The 22,158-nt window shown below is 49.6% G+C and overlaps 1 protein-coding gene across 6 annotated transcripts in view; it reads left to right on the top strand.

The window, feature by feature from the left end:
* The window catches only part of PLS3 (plastin 3), a 612,346-nt gene that overhangs the window by 397,785 nt on the left and 192,403 nt on the right, over nt 1-22,158 (top strand). For all 6 annotated transcript variants that reach the window (XM_069612872.1, XM_069612869.1, XM_069612870.1 and 3 more), the window contains one exon: nt 4,553-4,748. In XM_069612872.1, coding sequence (XP_069468973.1) covers nt 4,553-4,748 — 196 coding nt within the window. The remainder of the gene's footprint in view (nt 1-4,552; nt 4,749-22,158) is intronic.

Here is a 22,158-nt window from a genome sequence, read left to right as displayed (position 1 = left end):
GGGGGTGGGGGGCATTTGGCTCTGTTCCAGGACACATGGAAGTATCTCTTCAGCAACCCGTGGATCCTCTCTGTAGTCTCCCACAGGCTTAAGTCTTCCTCTTCCTATACCTCCTCCACCTCTTCATCAGATCGGGAGGTCCTTTCACTCTTGCAGGGAGATGCAGGCTGTAGAACCGGTTCTTCCTGTAGATAGGGGCTTCAGTTACTATTCCAGGATTTGTGAAGTACCCAAGAGCAACCAGGCTGGCCTGAAGATAGTCCTGGACATGTCCTTTCTAAATCTGTCTTTACTGCTGGAACACTTCAAAATGGTTACTCCTGTGCACATAGCAGTGTGTGTGCAGCAGGGGACTGGATCTGTTCCCTGGACCTCAAGGATGTGTACCTGCATGTACCCATATATCCACCGCCTCAGAAGTTTCTGCGGTTCACGATTGTCGTACCCCTTTCAGTACATGGTGCTGCCCCTTAGCCTGAACCCTGGCCTGTGTGTCTTCACAAAGTTGATGAACACAGTGGCGGGTCTTCTCTGCTTGGAGGGCCATCATCTATATCCTTACTTGGACGACTGGCTGGTGAGAGTGGAGTCACCCAAAGGGGTGGTGCACTCCTGCCAGAGACTGGAGGACACCCTTCATCTGTGGTTTTGCCTCAACCAGAGGAAGTCAGTTGTGCCCATCTCAGAAACTGTTCTTCCTAGGGGTGCGTTGCAACACTTCGTTCAGGTGGTGTTTCCTACACCCGAGAGGCTTCTGTCCCTCTGCAAAGCGGTGGAGCATTTTCTGGCCAACACGCCCACCTCGGCATGGTGGTTCCAGCACATTCTGGGCCTGATGGCCTCCTGCGTGCTCGCTATACATTCAAGATGAGGCACCTCCAGCTCCACCTGGTGGCCAACTGGGATTAGGAGATGGGGTCTCAGTCAGACAGGATCCCTATACCACTGCTCCTTCTGCCTGATCTTTGCTAGTGGCTGATGGATGGCAATGTTTTCAGCGGGAACCCCCTTCACCCGACTGGAGCCTACCCTGGTGGTGGCAACAGCCTTCTCTCTTTTGGGCTGAGGGGGCTACTCTAGTGGGCTATGCGATTCATGGAGCATGGTACAGGACGGAAGCCCTCCTACATATCGATCTGCTCTAGCTCTGGGCAGTGGGCCTGGATCCTCAAGTTTTATCTCTTGGGTGAAATCCTTCAGGAAGTCCAAGGCATTTTTTGTGACTTTTGGTGGCTCCTCCCCAGATTTCAAGTTTCTAAGCCTTTCATCGCTCGTTGGATGTTTCAGGCCATTTCGAAGGCATACACGGCCATGGGCAAACCTGTTCCTGAGGGGATTCATGTTCATACGATCAGAGCGAAAGCCATGGCTGTCGCATTTCAGAGCCAACATTAATGTCTCCTCGAAGTAAGCGTTTTTGGTGGCTATCATCTCAGCAAGAAGAGCGGTCCCTTACCGCCCTTTTCTCAAGGGCAAGGCCCTCCTACAGACCATTTAGACGTTCATGTCCAAGGTGTTTTTCACCTGTTTTTGTCCTGCATGTATTTTTCAGCTCACCTCTGACATTTGCTGCACGCTCTCACTACATTGACCGTACCAAGCAGCCCTACAGAAAGGGGTGTATCAGCCACTTTTACTCTCATAAAATAGACAAATACTCAGAAAATAAAAATGGGGAGTAAAAAACATCTATGCAGCTCCATGAATATGTTTGGAGCAGTAGTACACAGGGGGAAAAAACAACTATTACAGCCTGATCTGAAGAGGTAACAATTTATATTTTTATGTGCAGGAATAACTTGGTGCAAAGAAATATTTATTGAGAAACATTTGTTTTACAATGAAAACATTTTTGAACTCACTTATTACATACTCCCATTGGGAATGGGACTTGATTCTTTAGGGAGTAAAAAGTATTAAGCTCCCAACTTTAAAAAAATAAGCAGTAAATACTCCTGTTCTTAAATCTTATCTAGATCCCTGGTACCAAGGCCTTTCGAAAATCACAATTGTTTGTTGCCTTTGGGCCTACTGCCGTTGGTCTTTCTAAGGCCTCGATCTCCAGATGTCTAGTGGATTGCAACTTTTTCTGCCATAAACTTGCTAACCGACTGCTTCCTGGACGATCTTGTACACATACTACAAGAGAAGTCTCATCTACCACTGCTCTTCTAGCAGGAGTACTGCAGTCGAACATCTGCAGGGCCGCTACATGCAGGGTCTCTGCGTACCTTCACCATGTTCTACTGAATTGGCAATAATTCTGCAATGGAGTCCAGAGTTGGACAGGTAGTCCTACGAAACCTTTTCGCCTGAAGTGAGCCATCTTCCTCCTCTTTACATATGTATGTCCATAGTAATGCATTTTTTTCAGCTTCGTAATCTGTTCAGCCACTTGTGAATCTATGCTGGGGAAGGAATAAGTTACCTGTAACTCTTGTTCTCTAGCACTGGTATCTTTAATAGATTTGCATGGGAGCCTCCTGCCTACACCACATGAGGCTCATCTTTGCACTATTATGTGTGCTATACAAATCTGAAGGTGGCCTCCCAAGTGTGGCGATAAGGGGGGCACTGCCTATTGGCTAAAGGGTAAATGACCCAAAACAAGACTAATAGAACTCTAAAATGAGCAGTTATATTTCAGCCGGACGATGGAGAATATTCAGCATGTCAATATATGTAAGATACCAATGATGAACAGGAGTTGCTGGTAAATAACCTATTACATATTGCTCATAAAACAAGGCAAAGAAGATTCAAAGTGAAACAGTCAGCTCATTAACCAAACAGGTTTACCCACTCGCGTGCGTATTTTAGCCAAGTCTTTAAGTATTGGATTAGTGAAATATCACCATTTAGCCAACTTGATGACTTCACCACATACCATTCCAGGCAAAGTGCTACGGGTTTAGCTTCAAATCTGTAATATTTTGTACATTTAATTAGTACTTGTATGTATTTTATTTTGTTCCTGGTATGTCCTAATTTTGTTATACTGTTGTAAACTAGCTCACTACCTTTGTTATTATATAGGCACCCTTCGTGGGAATGCTTCTGCCAATCTGTAAATGTGTTGCAAGTCATTTCCGATCGAAATTGACATCCCAGTTGTTCATATAAATACAAAATACGAATACAAGAGTAGTCTCATTTTTAGCTATATAGACCATGGACCAAGCCATGCTAGTCATCGAAGTGCTTTATATTGTGGTCTGGAAAGAATTCTTGGGGGTCTATAAAATATATTCTAGGTAAATCGCAGAACAATAATTTGGAAACTATCAGTGTTGGTGGTAGTTAAGTTAGGTACCTTTTTTTGGGTTCCATGATGTAAAGAATTAAAAACGAAGAAATATAGAATTTCTTTTGTTTCAATTTGGGGGGGTTCCCCCAGCCCCTTGTTTCCAGAGCTTTATTACCCAACCCCCTCCCCATCCCTTTTAATACTTTAACAAAAAATGTTTTTCGTTATTTTAGGGTTCGTTATAAAAGTGATTAGTTATTGTCCGTTAAAATCACTGTGTACCCCGTTTTTTTGTACAACATATAATCCAAGCAAACTGTCAGGGAGACAGATGATTGGGTATCAGATTCTGTCCTGTGCCTGCGCAGCATCAAGCATAAAATGTCCAGAATACATATTTAGTAGCAATTCTCAGTACAAGAAGTGGGTTGCCTAGAAAGGGACAGTAAATGTGTGCCTTTTATTGCTTGATTCAGTTTTTCCATTATAGTATTTATAGAACACCACTTGGGATTAGGGGGCAGGTCAAGAAAAGACACGTCCACTTTGAGCAACATCCTCCAGTCAGGCGAGTCTCGGAAGAATGCCAGGAGAACTGGTGAGTCGTAGGAGTGAAACATGGTGACATCTAGGACCAGTAAGAAAACAGCCTCACATCTTGCTTACCACTGATCTGAAGATGTAGGTTTTGCATCGAACTTGATGCAGTGGACTGTTATTTATGCTGTACACTTTATTGGGAAAGGAGCCTACAATTGCATAAGACTACTATGAACAATTGATCAATAAACATTAAGGCTTCTGGTTTAATGGTTTTTATTTTTCAGCCATTTCCATCTACTTAGCCATATTTATTTTTGCTTTTATTCTGTATTCATCCACATTTATTTTTTCATTATATAGGAAAGAAATGTTGTCCATAACAGCAGACGGTTGCTACTGACACAGCTGCTGCTTTTAGATATATGCTGTCAGCAATTTGAGAAACTTTAACGCTATTTTTATACAACTTTTGCGTTCTTCATGCTGCCAGTCATAGAGAACCAGACAGACCTTTTTTCAGTTTTTATTATCCATTTGTATGAATAAATACACACAGAAAGAAGATTGATTTCTGTATGTATGTGTAAACATCAGTAAAAACAGAAAACTGGAAGCCTTAATAAACAGCCATACTTGTTCCAAGTTATGGAGTTTTCCATTACGATAGTCCGTTAGTGCTCAAGTTGGTTAATGTATGTTTACCTTGAGAGGTTTGTATTTTTGATTTGTTTGACTATCTTTCTCTTTATATTTTATTTTCAGGAAAAAGATGATTTGAAAAGAGCTGAATACATGCTGCAGCAGGCTGATCGGTTGGGCTGCAGGCAGTTTGTCACGCCTGCTGATGTGGTCAGCGGTAATCTCAAATTGAACTTGGCCTTTGTTGCCAACCTGTTCAACAAATACCCAGCTCTGACCAAGCCAGAAAACCAAGACATTGACTGGACGCTACTCGAAGGTAAGTGAAAAGCCCCTTCTCTCTAAATGATAGAGAAATACATGCGTGAAAGATTTCCCCAAGTCAATCCTGCAAATTTTATGCTAGGGACTTTTTTCCTTGTTTGTCCATGGTTTTTTCCTCATTTCTGATTGAATTACTTCCCGAAATTGTGTTCATCTGGGTTTGGAGGCTTTTTGAAGTACTTTTGTAGATGACAAACCTATCTTTGTGCAACATGGATTGAGGCTTTTGGATGGTCATTCTAGGAACTTCTATGACAAGGTATGTGCCACTTTGAACATCCACAGTACTTCAACCTTTCTCTCCTTGCATCTCCAGTGCATGTAGCACTTTTTGCATTTTCTTTTCCCATTGATGGGTTGGCCCCAGTGTTGTGGTGGAGATGGGGCAGGGGGGGGGGGCGAATGGTCCGAATGCGCTTCTTGAAGCTGGCAGAGGCACCTCTTTGGGGTGCATTGCATTTCAGCTGGCTTTGTTACTGATCCACCTATGTGGGGACTGATTCCCTCCAGCAATGCTTGGATCTACCGTCGGGCATTAAACCTGTAGCACCAGCATCTTTTACTTTGATGTTTGTCAGCGCTGACGCAACAGTGGACAATGCTTCAGTTTCCAGAAATGCATTCATACCAAGGATCGGTCACACGTGTGGCAAGAATGATGATCCTATCCCATATTGGTTGTAGCCCTAGCACACTGGAGAAGTGGAGGACTTCACTGAGACGTTATGCAGCTAAAGTGAGGCTATGATGGCGTTGGCCTCCAGGAGTAGGAATTGGAATTTAATTAGCAGGAGCTGAAAGCAGCCCCTGGGTATCGGGCATCACCTAGTAGGCAGGAGCGAAGTCTGGTGAACCAGGAGCTTATATATAGCATGCCACAAATAAATGCTACATATTTGTTATACATTACGCTTTAGATATCCTTTTTAGAGGTCTATTATTCTGCTTTATCAATATTACCCAACAGAGTTAATCACATATGTAGGTTTAGACGGCACCTTTTTGGAGTACAGAGCCACACATTTCTCGCAATAGCTGATGATTTCAAGCTAATCATGCTCTCCTAGACTAGAAAAGCAGGAGCTAAATTAAAATCCAGGGTCGAACAGCAGTGATTTGGATTACTCAGCAAACCTTAATTTCATGCAAGGCACAGCCTATGGGAAAGCTAACATTTCTGTTCAGAAGATCTTTGAGTTACGAGAAGCTTGTGGTCCAGATTGACCTCAGACTTCATTGAAGAGGGGGCAACAAGGGAAACACTTCTTCCCTTTTAACCCAGTTTTTGATGCCCCTGTCAGGGCCACGTGTCTGAAACCGGCTTATTCTCTGGCTGTGGAACCAAACCTTGCCAAGCAGCATCCACCTGCTCCCTGGGATTTGTGATTTATGTCCACACCCTATGCCCGAGGGCCTTGCAGTGCAAGCCTCCACTTGTGGGGGTCAAGGGTGAGCAAAAAACGTGAAGGCATGGCACACATGTTTGCTTTTGGTAGCATGGTTTTGCTTTTGATATCATGGCTTCAAAGGCTTTAAATGCCACCTGTGCCTTGGCTGGGTGCACTCGTACCCTATGGAGTGTGATCTTGGAAGGTACAGGGAACCTTCCCATGCATTAGTATAAGAATGGGGAATGGCTGGGAGGCGGCATGGCAGATAACTGCAGTCTGGTCTGGACACATCGGATTGTGTGCTATGGGCCCAGGAACTGTGCTTCACAGGTATTCCTAAATGAGGACTTAGTTTTGCCCTGGATGTACAGACTAAACTCTTGGCCATGGTGTTTGGTGTCAACCGATTTGGTCTTGGGCCAATGAGTCCCTGGAGAATTTCAAGGCCAGGGTGAAGTCTTTGGATCCAGCCAGCCTAATAGCCTTGTGTTGGGTAAGATTTTAACTTTAGAGCTACATCTTACTCTTGCGTCCATCCCCTTTCCTCCATACTGTATGGGCGTCCCTTCCAAGGGACGGGAGACGGAACCTTTTTCACCAGAAAAAAACCTTCTTCCCTTTTAAGTTTAGAGTCGCGCGGGGGTGTGACTCGGGGAGCATGCGCTGCCCTGTCTCCGGCGCCACACCCCAGTCCCCTTTTCCGCGTCGACGGGAATGGGCCGAATTCACCAGCGCTCCTGGGTTTGGCTTCGGCCATGTAATTCCACACGCGGATAATTCTTCTTTGTCTTTTTTGTCTTATCTATCATTCAGGTACTCGGTCCTCAGACATCACGCTCCTCCTTGGCGCATGTCGACTTCTACAGGGTTCAGCAGGTGTCCATCCTGCAACGGGCTCTTCCCAATTTAAGACCCCCACGCCCTCTGCCTACGTTGCTTTGGCTCAGACCACAGTTGGCAATCATGTTTGGTGTGTGACTCGCTGTCCTCGAAGGCGCTGAAGAACAGACTAGCCAGGTAGAGGGAGCTCTTCCAGAGGTCGTCTCCAGAGGATCTCAAGAACTTTGTGAAGCATCGAACCAGGCAGGCCCAAGGTAGGGCTGATATTTTCCAGCGCACCCCGCAAGTGAGACTCCTTTCCAGGGACTCTCCTGTGTGGGAGGGACCGGCCAGGTCCTTCTACCGGCACGTGCACCAAGGCTGCTGCAACTACCAGCCTTCGGGTCGAAGGATCCTCCCGGGCTCAGTGTCGAGGGACCGGAAGGTTCTTTTACCTGGTCTACACACACTGCCCTTTTACCGGCACCATGACCGAGGGGCTATGCCATAACACCGGCAATACATCCGAGGAGCTACGCCCTAATACCGGCAATACATCCGAGGGGGCGCCTAAACGCAGCTCCATTGGCCCCCCTCCCAACCTCCCCCCCACGGGTCAAGGGTGTCGCACCTACCGGGCCAAGGCCTCATGATCCACACGCAAGAGTCATGGATGAGGCTGGGCCCAGCGGGCCGAGCACCACATCGCAGGCACGTGGCAGGCAGCTCGACAAAATGGCCGCCGTGCCAGAACGAGGCACCCGTCCAACACCATTCCAGGAATTCGGCGAAGAACGAGTGTCAAGGTGGGACCGGTTTCAACCAGGTACATGGCCTACAGTCTACCCCTCATTTGCGCAGGGCAGCTTTCCTTTGTGTCCATATGGACACAGGGTATGTAGCGGCTCCAGCAGCCCCTGCTACCCTGTCGGCACCCCCTACCCCCTACCACCTCTTTGGCCAGTGAGTAGGTGCTCTTCGAGAAGTTCCTCGGCCTCATGAGGTCTCTTCAGATGCGGGTTATCAACAAAGACGCCATCGGAGAAGTCATCCCCGCCATGCTAGCGACACCACAGACTCCTCCATCGGGCCCCCAGGCGCCGGTGCAGCTGCCTCCTCCGGCTCCACAGCCAACTCTGCAACCTCAGCCGCCTCCTCAGCCTCTGGCTGCGGTCCCTGTACTCCCAGCCTCCGGTGCCATCTACTCCTCTTCCACAGGATCCTCTAGATCCTCAGGATACGGATGAGGAGGAGGATTCGGACACTCCATCCTCAGCCAGGTCCTTCAACGAACATCTTGCTGGCCTGGCTGAGTGCCTGAGCCTCCCACCAACACTAGGTCGAACAACTGGCAGAGGGGCTTCTGGCTGAAGTCATCAGACGCCCCTCTGCCAAAATGGGGATTCCACTGTAAACTGATGTAGTCTCACTGGCCAAGAAGGGTTGGCTCAAGCCCCACTCGGTCCAGCCCGTCAATCGTCACCTGGACGCCAAGTACAGGCAGATGGAGGGGGATACACTCTTACTCTCGACCCATCCTCAGCCACACTCCTCGGTGATCGCTGCGGCATCACTATACTCCAAGCCTCAGTCATCCTCAGCCGCCGCCTCCTCTGCAGCGCTGCTAGGCAAGGAGGAGAAGATCTTGGAGGCGTACAGCAAGAAAATCTACTTCAACGCATCCTTGCACCTTCGTCAGGCCAACACAGTTGCCATGCTGGCTGCCGTCAACCAAAGGTTATGGCGAGAAATTGCAGACTTCCTCCCAGAACTCCCCACCTAGTGGCAATCGCGCTTTAAGGCAGGGCTAGCTAAAGCCAACCTTCGTGGCGCATGACCTCATGGAATCCACAGTGGCTCATATTGATACCTCAGGCCGCATTGCCACGGACATGAGAAGAACAGCCTCAGTGAGGGCAACGAAATTCAACCCAGATATCCAGGACCGCATTCTAGATCTACTGTTCGAGGGGGGGGAGGGGTGGGGACCCTCTTCCACTCCACTATGGACGAAGAGCTGGACAAAAAAACGGCTCACAAACGGCAAAGTCTATATCCATTCTTACAAAGACTGCACTCAAATCGTACACCCAATCTCAGCAGCGCTCGGAAAAGGGTTGTTCATATAGAGGGTTCCTCAGCTTCCAGGAACGCAGATCCAGGCAGCCGGACCGCTCGCCGTCTCAGAACCGGTGCAAACAACAAAAGGGGGGGGGGGGCAGAGGGGCAGTTTAAGGGCTTTTTCCAGTCCCCCTCCTCCGCATCAGCCTCCGAGGGAAAGAAGGCATGACACGCCCCTTCGGGTCCACGTGTCTCCGGTGGGGGGCAGGCTTGCACTCCATACATATTTCTCGTGCGAGAATTTTGCGGACCCCTGGATCCTCTCCGTAGTGTCCACGGGGTACCTACCGCCTTCCCATCCCAGCCTCTCCTCCCTCCACCCCTCCCACTCGTAGAGAGCCAGGCAGTGGAGGAAGTTCCAGCCTCCCAGCGAGGCTTTGGATTTTACTCCAGGATTTTCACCATTCAGAAGAACCAGGTGGGCCTGAGAGTTGTGCTGGACTTTTCCACCCTCAACCTTTCCCTACCCCTGCAAAAATTCAAGATGATTACGCCAGCTTTTATAGCGGAGACATTGGACAAGGGAAACTGGATGTTCTCCCTGGACCTGAAGGACGCGTACCTACATGTCCCAATCCTGGGACTCGTTTGGGACACGTGCTCAGAGGTTCTTCCCGTCGGAGGACAAAATCTCGGCCATCTAGAGGGCCACCGCCCACTTCCTCAGCAGAGAAGTGACCTCGACATGGTGCTACCAACATCTCCTGGGTCTACTGGCAGCGGTCTTATTAGCCGTGCCGCACACAAGAATAAGGATGAGAAGGATTCAGCTGCACTTCGCGGCCTCATGGAATCGGGAGCTTGCAATCCGAGATCTCAATGTTCCTCCATCTCTCCACCCGGACCTAACATTGTGGTCCATGGACTGTAACATACGGATGGGCAAGCCCTTTCGGCTGCCCTCTCCGAAGGCCACCATCACCACAGACTCCTCGCTCGAGGGCTGGGGAGCCACCCTGGACGATCTCAGTCCACTGCACCTGGACTGGACAGTAGCAGGGATACCACATCAATTGGTTGGATCTAAAAGCCATCTGGCTAGCGCTCAGAGCATTCCTAGCACTTCTCAAGGGCAAGGTTGTCATCATCCAGACAGATAACTCGACCAGCACGTACTACGTCAACAAGCAGGGAGGCACCAGATCCCCCTCCTGTATGGATATGGAGACTGGCAATCAGCATGTGGGAATCGGCCCTGGAAAACGACATTTACCTCTCGGCAGTCCACCTCACGGGGGAATCCAACCTGGAAGCGGACAGGCTCAGCAGGCTGGGAGCGGACAATTACGAGTGGAAGCTAAACAATCTCGTTATTCAGGAGATCAACAGGCGGGGTCACCCCATGTGGATCAATGTGAATCTGTACTTTGATTTTGTTTTACATCAAATTTCTCTTACTGCACACTGCATTTATAGAGGTATAGTTTCTAAATGCTGTGCTATTATTCAGTGTCTTTTTTTGTTTTGTTTTAGGAGCACAAAACAGACGACCACAATATTAGTCTTTCTTTTGAGAGAATTGTGTCCTCCGACGTATTCCACATTTTCGACATTGATTACCACAGCTGTGCTGCTTTGGAAAACTTTTTTGCCGTAGGTGTCCTGCGTCGATGACATTGATACGCTCCTTCGAGGACCTCCTCCAACGGTCGACGTCACCGGATGTTCTATGTAGGACGCACGATGCCTGTAGCCTGTGTTCCTTTTTTCCGCGAACGTGTTTGCTTCGAAATCTCGGCGTGCCTCGTTTCTCTCTTGTTGAATCGGTTCTTCTCTTGTTACGAGAAAGATGTCGTCTTCTGCTACCCCAAAGTCGGCTTCAAGAAGTGGCGGGACTACGGTTCTAAAATGTCACTTACGTACCCGCACGACGTCTGCCTCTAGAATCGGGAGCAGGGCCGATGACTGCGACGAATGCCAGTCTTTGACGTCGAAGGCCTTGCGGAAGAAGCAGCTGTCAGTCGGTAGGTAGGGTTTCCAAACCCCTGTAAATTGAAATCCACTGGACTTTCGACCGACTATTCGAGGGGCGACTCTCCGCGTCGGCGTAAGTCCAGGCGGTCTCGTTCTAGGAGTGGGTCCCGCCATTCCTCTGCCTCTTCGAGGCATTCACGGAAGCACCGTCACCGGTAGCCTTGCCTGTCCTCGTCAGAGGACTGCTCCAGACGGCGGGTGGCTTGTCCCACAAAGCACTCGTCGCAGACCGAATGGGATGAATTCCGCCGGCAGATGATGGCGATTTTCGAATCGCAGGGCATCGTTCCGTCCGCGCCTTCGAGTGAAGCCGGCAGGGAACGCGCTAGAGCCACCGCTCGCACGCCTTCAGGCTTGTGCGGTCATCGGGAACCGTCGACGTCCCGATAGGGCAAGGATGATCGCCACAGTGCCCGATCCAGGTCCCGATTCTCAACGCCGTCAAGACCGTTGGAGCCTGTGAAGCCTTCGAAGAAGGCATCGACGCCATGTCTGTCGAGGGACTTGCTCCGGCTCCGAGGAAGTTGTTGATGCCATCGGCGCTAAGGCCGTCGAAGGACACGCTTGGGGCTCCGGCCTCGAAGCCATTGTCGAAGTCGTCGGGGCCTCGATCGACGTCACTCCCATCGGTGCCCTCAACGCCTTTTGAGGAACATTTGCCAGAGGTGCCCCGGAGAGCTGTGGAAGCTCAGAAAGACGCTCACCAAGTCTGTGCGGCCTATATTTGACCCATACTCTGTTCCTCCTCCCAGGGTGGACTTGTTCCAACCCTTGGAGTACATTTCAGTAGAGGAAGGGTCTGATGAAGAGGGGGTTGTGCCTCCTTAGGTTCTTGATGACCTGTTGTCTGGTCATAGCCAGTTGGAAGACCTTCGTCAATCTTTACATGACGCAAGTGGCCTTGATACCTCCCCGGAGTTAGAGTTTGGCATGCCTGAGCCTGGTACACTTGCTGACTCCTTGTACAGGCTCCTAATGTCGAGGGTGACTGAGTATCTGGGGTGGTCTGCTCCACCTGTGGATTTTCTGCAGGATGACCTGACAGATATCTTGCACCAAGGTCCACCCACTGACCCGGTGTTGCCATTTATATGGCCTTACAAAGAAGGGTGGCGGCAGCTTGGACTGCTCCGGAGAGTCTCCCAGAAGTGAATAAGTAATTGCCGAAAAAATACCGTCCAGCCAATGGTGACACCTGCTACTTATCTACGCACCCTACTCCGGAGAGTTTGGTGGTGCAGGTGGCTACGGCCCCAGCAAAGCAGGCTGCGTACCCTACAATCCCTCCTGATGGGGACGACAAACGCTTTGATGGTTGCGCGAAGAAGGTATATTCTTCTGGGGGTATGGCTTTAAAGGCAGCCCACTCCAAGATTCACGCACCCTGTGTGGAATTGTCGTTGGCGGCTGAACAGATTCCCGAAGGGGCGGAACGGGATGGTTTTCTTGCCCTCGTTCAGGATGGCAAGGATGCCATGTGTGAAACTATTCAGTCGGGGCCGGACGTGGAAGACTGTGTCAACCGGTCCATGGCGGCGAGCACCGTGATGCGCAGATTTGCGTGGTTGCGAAAGTCTGGGTTTCCTCCTGATGTACAGTCCCGGCTTCTGAACATGCCCTTTGATGGTGTCCATCTTTTTGGCAGCAAGGCTGGCGAGAACCTTGAGGTTGCAGACCTCCAAAGCTGCAGCAAAGTCCTTGAGTGCTGCAGTGCGTCAAACTCTGCCTTTTCGGTCTAAGGGATAGCAATGGAGGGGATCTTCCTTTGGTAGATCGAGGGGAGCTGCCAGTCAAAGGGGCCACCGTAGGAGTACCAGAGGTGGAAAGCAAGGTACTCGAGGTGCCAAAGCAGCTCAGGCGGTTGCCTCCTTGCCCTCAGGCACTGCCGCAGCGCTTCCACTCAGTCATGAGGCCATGTCCCATGGTCCTCCGGTTGGGGGAAGGCTGGCGCAGCATCTTGTAGAATGGCGTGCCACCACTTCAGATGTGTGGGTTCTGGAGATCATAGCCCACGGCTACTGTCTTCCTTTCCGGCAGAGGCCTCACGACGATCCACCGGGGAAGCTCTTTGAAGCGTCCAGATCCGCTCCCTGCGCAGGAAATCCTATCCCTGCTAGGGAAAGGTGCCATAGAACTGGTACCTGTAGCAGAGAGGAACAAGGGATGGTATTCCCCATATTTTTTGTTCCCGAAAAAAGACAGAGGATTGAGACCCATCATGGACTTGCGTGGTTTGAACAAGCTCCTCAGGAAAGACAAGTTCAAGATGGTTACTCTTTCTCAAGTCCTCCAGGCCCTTCAACTTCAGGATTGGTTGGTGTCTCTCGACCTCAAGGATGCTTACTTTCATGTGCCGATTCATCCCAATCACAGGAAGTACCTGATGTTTGCGGCTGGCGACTCGCATTTTCAGTTTTGGGTCCTGCCGTTCAGATTGACCTCCGCCCGAGGGTCTTCATCAAGCTGATGGTGGTGGTGGTGGCAGCGCATCACAGGAAAGGGGGGATTCACGTCAACCTCTACCTGGATGATTGGTTGATCAGGACGCACTCTCCCGAGCAAGTCCTGTATCATCTGTACGTCACCTGCCACTACCTTCACAAGCTGGGCTTCTCCCTCAACTTATAGAAGTCTCATGTGACAGCTACCCAGCGGCTCCAGTACATCGGGGCAGTGCTAGAAAAAACCCTGGGGTAGTGTTTGCCTCCCCAGGTGAGGGCTCACCACATTCTGCAGATGGTGGACAAGTTTCAACATGCCCAGAGTCTCCCGGCGTTCGAAATTGCTCGGCCTCATGGCATCCTGCATTTTACTGGTGCCAGAGGCCAGGCTGCAGATGAGATCTCTGCAGTGGGCACTGAAGATGCAGTGGTCGCAGTTCTCTGGCAGGATGTCGGACCCCGTTCAGATTCCGCCCTCGGTCACCCAGGACCTTCTGTGGTGGGCCGACAAAGGAAATCTGTTCAAAGGGGCTCCGTTTTGGCAACCATGGCCGTAGGTGACTATCGTGACGGGCGCAGCCAGCGGGCGGTTGTTGGTCTCAGTCAGAGTCCAGACTCCACATCAATCTGTTAGAGCTGCGGGCTGTCAGGCTAGACCTGAAGGCTTTTCTGCCGTCTGTGCAGGGGAAGACTGTCCTGATTATGACGGACAATACAGTGGCCATGCACTTCCTCAACAAAAAGGGTGTGAGGGGGGTGCAGGGTCACTCCCACTGTGCAGAGAGGCGATGCAGCTCTGGTTCTGGGCCATCCAGCAGGATATTTCCATCTCGGCACTTCATCTGGCCGGAGACGAAAACGCTGCGGCGGACGCTCTGAGCAGGCAGAGCATGGTCTGTCACGATTGGAAGGTGGCTCAGGAAGTTCTTTTGGAGATCTTCGCCCTTTGGGGAACCCCACAAGTGGATCTCTTCGCCACCAGTGTCAACCGGAAGTGCGGGAATTTCCTCCAAGAGGAGCCTTGGGGGACGCGTTCGTAGTGGAGTGGTCCTTCCCGCTGCTGTATGCGTTCCCTCCAGTCCCCGTCATTCTGCAGGTGTTATGGAGGTTTGGTTCCCGGATGATCCTCATTGCTCTGGCATGGGCCAGGAGAGCGTGGTACCCGGACCTTCTAGACCTGTCCGTCTGCCTTCCACGTCGTCTTCCTTACTGAGACGATCTGCTCTCACGGTAGGGGGGGTCGAGTTCTCCATCTAGAGGTCAAGTCTCTCAGCCTTCATGCTTGGTATCTGAAAGACTGAGATATAAGGATTGGGACCTCCCTGAAAACGTGGAGATGTTTCTTTCGGCCAGAAGGCCCGCAACGAAAGCCCTGTACTGTTGCCGTGGGAAGTTCTGTGACTGGTGCAGGGTACAGAATGTGGATCCTTTCCAATGTTCCATTCCTTTGGCCTCGTCTTTTTTGCTTTCTTTAGCCCACAAGGGGCTGCATGTGGGTACCATTAAGGGTTACCTGGCGGCGCTGTCCGTATTTAAGCACTCGTCTGAGGAATGTTCTTATTTTAAAATCCCTTTGATATCTCGGTTTCTAAAAGGGCTAACGCATGTGTTTCCACTGTCACCTTTCCAGGTGCTGGGATGGGATTTGAATTTGGTTTTAAAGTTCCTAATGGGAGCTCCGTTTGAGCCCTTACATTCTTGTCAGTTGAGACTGTTGTCCTTTAAAACTATATTTTCAGTTGCGGCTACGTCCGCACGCAGAGTGAGTGAGTTGCAGGCACTTTCTGCCAAACCACCCTTCACTTTGTTCCATAAGGACAGGGTTGTCCTTAGGGTGCGGCCTTCCTTTCTTCCAAAGGTTGTGTCGGAATTCCATCTGAGCCAGAAGGTTAATTCTTCGGCATTCTATCCTCCACATCCTGGTAAGGAAGAGGAGAGGCTCCATAGGTTGGACCCTAGGAGAGCTTTGAGTTTCTATCTCTCACAGATGTTCTGGGTCAGAGTGGACGATCAGCTCTTTATTGGTTTGTTAGGGAGAATTCTCTGTTTAGGCTGAATTTCCTAACCTAGTGAGTCCCCCAGCAGCTTTGCTGGATTTCGGGAGTTTGTTTTTATTTCCTTCCTGCCAAGAGTGAGACTCTTTTCCTCCCACTCTTGGACATGTATGTGTGTAATTCCTTTGAAATGTCAATGTGTTTGATGGACTATGGGGTCTTTTACTCCATAGGATCTCATATGTTTTTCTATGTGTTACACCGCACCCTACGTGCCGTAACACTGGGGCGTCCTAGCGGACCTCCACCATAGACTCCATACCCGGGGACTGACTACTATCTCCCCGGGCATGTAAAGTCACCATTGGCTTTACTAGACCTAAATTTACTAACAGAACTAGTACAAACCATCTTATTGTGGACGTACTAGTAGGGGTAATTTGATTACTCCTAGATCTGTTACTCGAGGGGGCACTGTCCCGTCCCCCCTCGTCGAGTTCTGGCTGGTGGCAGTGGAAACTACTTGTTATGTTCGACCCCGAACATAACCCTATGGGATTCGTCCCATTGTTGGGAGATTGACCCTTTTTCTCGTTAATCTCTAACGTACCACCGGTCTCCTTATCTTAAATAAGTTTATCGGATGGTATTTTCTGCCAGAACTTGGTTTTTAAAATGGCGTCTGTGTTCGTCTCTGTGACTCCTAAACCAAAGGTCGAGCCCTTTGTTCCACTTTTGGCGGGCTCTGTACAGAGACCCTCCAAAGTGGTGCCATTCTGTCTGGGTTACCACAGGGGTGTGGGAGGGGGTTTAGGCACCCTGGACCGAGTTGCCTTGCCAACTCCGGTCGCACTCTGGAGTGATTGGCCCAAGTGGTGAGCGTTCCCGCTCACTACTTAGCATGTGTTGATTGACAGCTAGGCTGAATGAATGGGGGTCTTCTGCATAAAAGCAGGGCTTTTGGGACTGGATCTTCAGAAGTCGCCACAGGACCTAAGAATCCGATGAGGGTAACGCTGAGCCGACCTGCAACGACGACACCTCCGGTGGAGCCCTGCTGAGCCGACTCACCACTTCCCGACGACAGAGGAGATCTCCCTGCCGGAGAGTCTCTTCCCCTGACTGGTGGGAACAACCAGTCACCTTTGCTTTTTATTCGCCTCAGGACGCAGTGGTCGAATTGCCCGTGCAGAGCACCTCGGCAACCGGATAGCCACTACCCCTGTACTGCGACCAAAAGGTGGTGCCTTGTGACGGAGCACTCCGCGGCTGGTCTCTTCCCTGGTGGTGCACCGGACTTAACTTTTCTTCGACGACGAGAACCTCTCTACTCTTGGCAAAGACCCGACGTGCATCCACCACCAGGAACAACTGCCCCTGCCGGAGCTGCCCTCCACAACAAGGTACCGTGTCCGCCTGGCTTCCCTTTCGATCGGATTGAGTGAGGTGTCTTAATCCTCTCCTTCCCGTTGGGTTGCCTCCAAGCTTTTCTCATTCATTGTTCTGAACTGGTTCAATCTGCCGATAACAATTTGCTACAAAGACTTGAATGCATCTCCACTAGAGACTTTTTGGGACATCGCGCCTTGCCTCTCTCCAAGAGGGCCTGGCCTCTGAACTTTATGATCTATTGTGATTCTTGCCTTCCTGCGTTGCATTTTATCCGCGAAGGATTGAACTGTGTTGATTTCATAACCTGCCTATCTTTTTCTCTCCCGTCCTAACTAATATTCGAGTGTCATCTAGGTTGAGGTATACACCTCTGTCTGAAAATAAGTGGTACCGGTAGAACCTAGAGTTGTCAAGATATTGCTAGGGGGATTGATTGTTTTCTATTTCGTAGAGTAATTGTGTTTGATTTGTTTGCCGTGATAGTGCCATAGTGTTTTGCATAGATTTTCTGTTATAAATAAATACCTTAATATCTTTACACTAAGCCTCGTTGCGTGTTTGCTTGTCTTGCTGTGAAGAATTGCCCTATTTTGTATACTCCACATACTGCTCAACTTTTCTTGAGAGAAGTCTGACTGCTCAGCCACAGCTACCACGTGAATCTGTGTGGTGCAGACTGCTACCAAGTGGGTTCACCGCCAACGCCTGTAGTCCTAAATCTTTTGCAGTGGTCCCAGAGGGAACTGCACAGGTTTCCGCCTAACATGGTTACGCTGGAAGGCGTTTAGGTCAGGCTGTTTCCAAGCAGACCTTGTCTAGATGGATCATTTTGACGATCTCTGAGTGTTATCGGTTGGCGGGAAAGGACCCTCCAGAAGGCTTACGGGCTCATTCTACTAGGGGTATGGCTGCCTCCACTGCACTACAGCGGGGTGTTCCGATTCGCAATATTTGCAAAGCACCCACATGAGCCTCTGTCCATACTTTTGTGAAACATTATTCCCTGGACTCTATCCATGGGCAAGATTTGGCCTTTGGTAAGGCAGTCCTCTATTCTGCCATTTGATTGGGCATTCTAAAAATTCTAAATTTGTTTCCCACCTCCTTACGTTGGTACTGCTTTGGGAGTCTGTGAAAGATGTGGAATACGTCGGAGGACACAAAACCCTCAAAGAACAAGTTGGCTTCTTACCTGGTAACGTTCTTTCGATGGGATGTTCCTCCGACGTATTCCACATTGTACCCTCCCTACCTGCCCTGCTGCAGAATTTCTTATGCAATTACAGCTTCCGTTCCACAAGGCTTTCTGTAGTAATACTGGCAGAAGATTGGTGCCACATGTTCTGGGGGTAAAAAACTACAACTGAGGCTACTGGTGTCATGTGTCCTACATATAACATCCGGTGACGTCGACCGTCGGAGGAGGTCCTTGAAAGAGCGTATTGACATCGACGCAGGACGCCTACGCCAAAAGTTTTCCGAAGCAGCACAGCTGTGGTAATCAATGTCAAAGATGTGGAATACGTCGGAGGAACATCCCATTGAAAGAACGTTACCAGGCAAGAAAGTAACTTGTTCTTCTCAAGTCGACACGTGTTTTGGCTCTTTGCTCGTGATACACTGTACCCACGTGTTCACGATGTAGATTTATGGAGCCATTTTCAGGACACCAAACTTATTGTAGGACAAATACTAGGACAGGATCAGCCAGATGACAACCCCACTGTTCGCATGACCTAAAATATAAAACATAACATTGGTTTTGAACGATGGTTGGACCTCTTTCTTGTATCTTTTAATGATGGTGTATACTACGAGTTGGAACTTCTAGACTAACAAGTCCACTGCATCTTTCGCAGCTGGGGGAGCTCAAGAGGTTGTCCTCTCCTCAACCAGGGCGAACAAGAAATGTGTGCATTTGCCAGTGGATTTCATCATCCAGGGAGCCTAAGGTATGCCTTAACGTTGCTATGGGAAAAAGTGTTCCTGGATGCATTTTCTAAAATTCCTCTTGTTCCTTGAGTTTAGATGATATCTGTGCAGACGTATCTTGGTGACCCAAGCTTGGCCGAGGCAAAACTGGTTCTCGGATCTACTCAGTCTCCCGTTTGCACCTCCCATCAAGCTACCACCACTTGTCAAACTGTGCAGGGACCACGGGGCAGTGCTACACTATAACCCAGCCTCCCTCAATCTGAGACCTGGCTCCTGCTTCCTTAGTTTGGAAGAATACCTATGCCACTGGACTGTCGTGAGGTTCTGGCCAACGCTATGGGTCTCCTGCTACAAGAGCAAGTTGAAACGTTTCTCCACTTGGTGTTCTAGTCGTGGCTTAACTTCTTCCATGTACAAGCTCTGGACATCCTGCCCTACCTTTTCTTTGGCGTGAGCTGGTCTTGCCCTTTCTTCCATCAAGGTACACCTGGCAGCCATTTCTAGGTTTATGCGGTCCCCTGGGACGCCTTCTGTGGTTGCACAGACTATTCAAGCAATTCCTTAAAGGACAGGCCGAGCGCCTACTCCAGCGTGGCAGTTGAACGCTGTCTGAGCTTATCCACAAGGCCACTCTAAAGGTGGTCTTCTGGAAGACTGCTCTGCTAGTTTCCGTCCCCTGTGGGGGAAATCCAGGCTCTCTAGGAAGCTGCCCTACTTGGCTTTTCATAAAACGAAGGAAGTTATGTACACAAACCCTAGTTTCTGAAGGTTCTGTCTTCGTTCCACCTGAACGAACCTGTGGTGCTGCCTGTATTTTTTCTGGTTCCCCTGCTTCTTGCGGAACGCTCATTGCACTCCTTGGATGTGGTGCGAGCCCTGAAATTCTGTCTCTTGCATTAAAGGATTCTGCAAGCCTTCTCAGCTGTTTGTGGCTTTTGGTCCGTCTGGCATGGACAATACTCTTTCAAATTAAGCTTCGATTTTCGGGATAAATAATCCTTCTAACACGGTAGTTAGTGCGATACAGGTTCGCTTTTATTAATGGTATTTTGAGCGATTCTACTTAATACAATGGTTAGTGTATAGAACACTGTTCCGGCATTTGTGCCCTAGTTCGGTCAGCCGACACGTGGTTCAACCCAAAGGGTCTTTCTCAAGGCTGAACAATATTCAAAAGTGCAAGGTGATGTGTGATAAAAGACATTTGGTGACAAGCCTGTTTAATTAGATTCATTAAACGTGGTGGGTGATGTGAGGTGGTGGTTACAGATTAAAAGCATTACATGATTGTACATTTCATTCAAAGTCGGATTATTAACACAGTGGAAAGAAGAAAATGAAAAGGGGGAGAGATAAAGAAAGAGGTTAGCAAGAGGGGTGGGAAAGGACGATTGGTAGGAAAAGATATTGGAGAGGAGAGTGGTCCTCTTACCAGGTAAGTCATGCTGCGATCCCCAGGTGGGGTCCTTGTTGTGTTATTAGTGGCTGTCCTTAAGGCAGTCTGGCTCCTGTTGGGCTCTGAAAATGATTCATAGGGAAATAATCTGTTTGATAAAGAAGGTGGATGGCTTTGAGATTTAAGTTTGGAGAGCATAGTGAGAGCCCTTAGCAGACTCCCGTGTCGTTAAGGCTGATAAGTAGCTGGAAGTGATAATCGGATGTGCCCAAAATGGCGTTCCCTGTTGGAATGGGCGTGTAGTCCGTGCGTTTTGAGGCAGGCTAAGCCCTCCTTTGTTGTGGCGAGCTGGGGCGGGGGATAAGAGGGGGCGGTAATGCTTACCTGTGTACGAGTAATACCCGTGTTGGGTTGCTCCCTGCGGCTTCAGTGGGGAATGAGTGCTGCCATGATTATGTACTCGCGCATGCGCCAACCAGTCGAGGTTTGACTGGCGGCGCATGTGTGAGTGTGTAGTGTCCCTGCGGATGCTATCACGCGTGCGCGACAAGGTAGTGTTCTTTGGAAGCAATCGCGCATGCACGAGTGCGAAAATGCAATACCAGCGTGTGCACGAACCGGTGTTAATCTGAACGTGCCGTCGCCCGGTGGAATAGGGGGGTGCCAATTGAGACAGGGTGCCCTGTGAGAACAATTGGGGTGGGGATCAACCTGAGGGGGTCAGGAAACTTATTTACTGGTTGCTGGACTGAGGGAATTCCTCATTATGTATGTAAGTGCGCCTCTTGTGGGTGACAGAGGTTACACTGGCTTGAATTGCCCATGTGGGGCCAAGAGTGGTTGATTGCTCCCAATTGAGGGAGTAAGGTGAGGTATGGTTGTGGGTAAATGGAGTCCATGCTCTTTCTGGGAGCCTGGTTTGGATGTGTTGGGGGATGCCCAGATGGATGGTCGATAGCGGTCTGTCTTGCAGTGGAAAGGGACGTGTCAAGGTGGTGAACCATCTTGAGTTGATGGGAACAAGGTGGTACTCCAGTTGGGGTGAGGAGCCTGTGGTGGCTCTGGTCCGGTCCTCGGTGGATAAGGAAGGGGGTCCATCGCGAGGTGTGACATAGGCATCTAGCCTACCGGATGGTCCGTCGTGGCTTTGAAAAAATATATTGATGTCAGAAAAGTCTGTTCGTATTCGTTGTTAGGGCCAAGGCCTGGTCCATTTCAGGGCGGCGTAATGCCCATTGGAGTATGTCAGAGTGGGGGCGGAAAACGTGGATTGAGAGGGTTACAGAAAGACATTGAGGTCGTGATCTTTGTTTAAACCATGTTTAACACATCTGAAGTGGCAGATTAGTCGCGCTTCTTCTTGTCTGAGTTTCTGGATTCTGTCGCCTCCTCTCGGGCCCAGTCGGACGATTTTCAGTCCGATGAACCTTATCTCGCTCTTGTTGTCCATTTGGTGGTTCTTCTGCCAGTGATTGGCCAGTGGCAGTTTTGGATCTTGTGAATGTATGCTGTTCATATGTTCCCTTATCCTGATGCGAGTTTCTCGGATGGTGCTGCCAATGTATATTTTGTTGCATACGCAAATCGGAGCATAGATCACAAATTTACTTCTACAGTTAATGTGCTCCGTGATTTTGAATATTGGGCAACCTGTGAATTTGGCAAATTTGGTTCGAGTCGCATACTTACACATTGAGCAAGTTCCGCATTTAGTGAAGCCGATAAGTGTTTGCTTGCTGAGCCAGTCCTGTGCCGTGATGTGTTTGTCGGAGAGAAAGGAAGGGCTTAGTAGGTTCCTTAGAGTTGGTGCTCTGCTGAATGGCATGCTCGGATATGTTTCTAATTGAGGTTTAATATGTTCATCCATACGGAGTAGTTCCCAGTGCTTGGTCAGGATTTTTTGGAGGGCATGACTGTCTTGGTTGTATCTTGTAACAAATCT

Source organism: Ambystoma mexicanum, chromosome 5p (assembly GCF_040938575.1).
Source record: "Ambystoma mexicanum isolate Mex_15411 chromosome 5p, UKY_AmexF1_1, whole genome shotgun sequence".
In the NCBI taxonomy this organism is placed as follows: Eukaryota; Metazoa; Chordata; class Amphibia; order Caudata; family Ambystomatidae; genus Ambystoma; species Ambystoma mexicanum.
The sequence above is the reverse complement of the archived record's forward strand: the minus strand, read 5'-3'. Positions and strand labels throughout refer to the sequence as shown.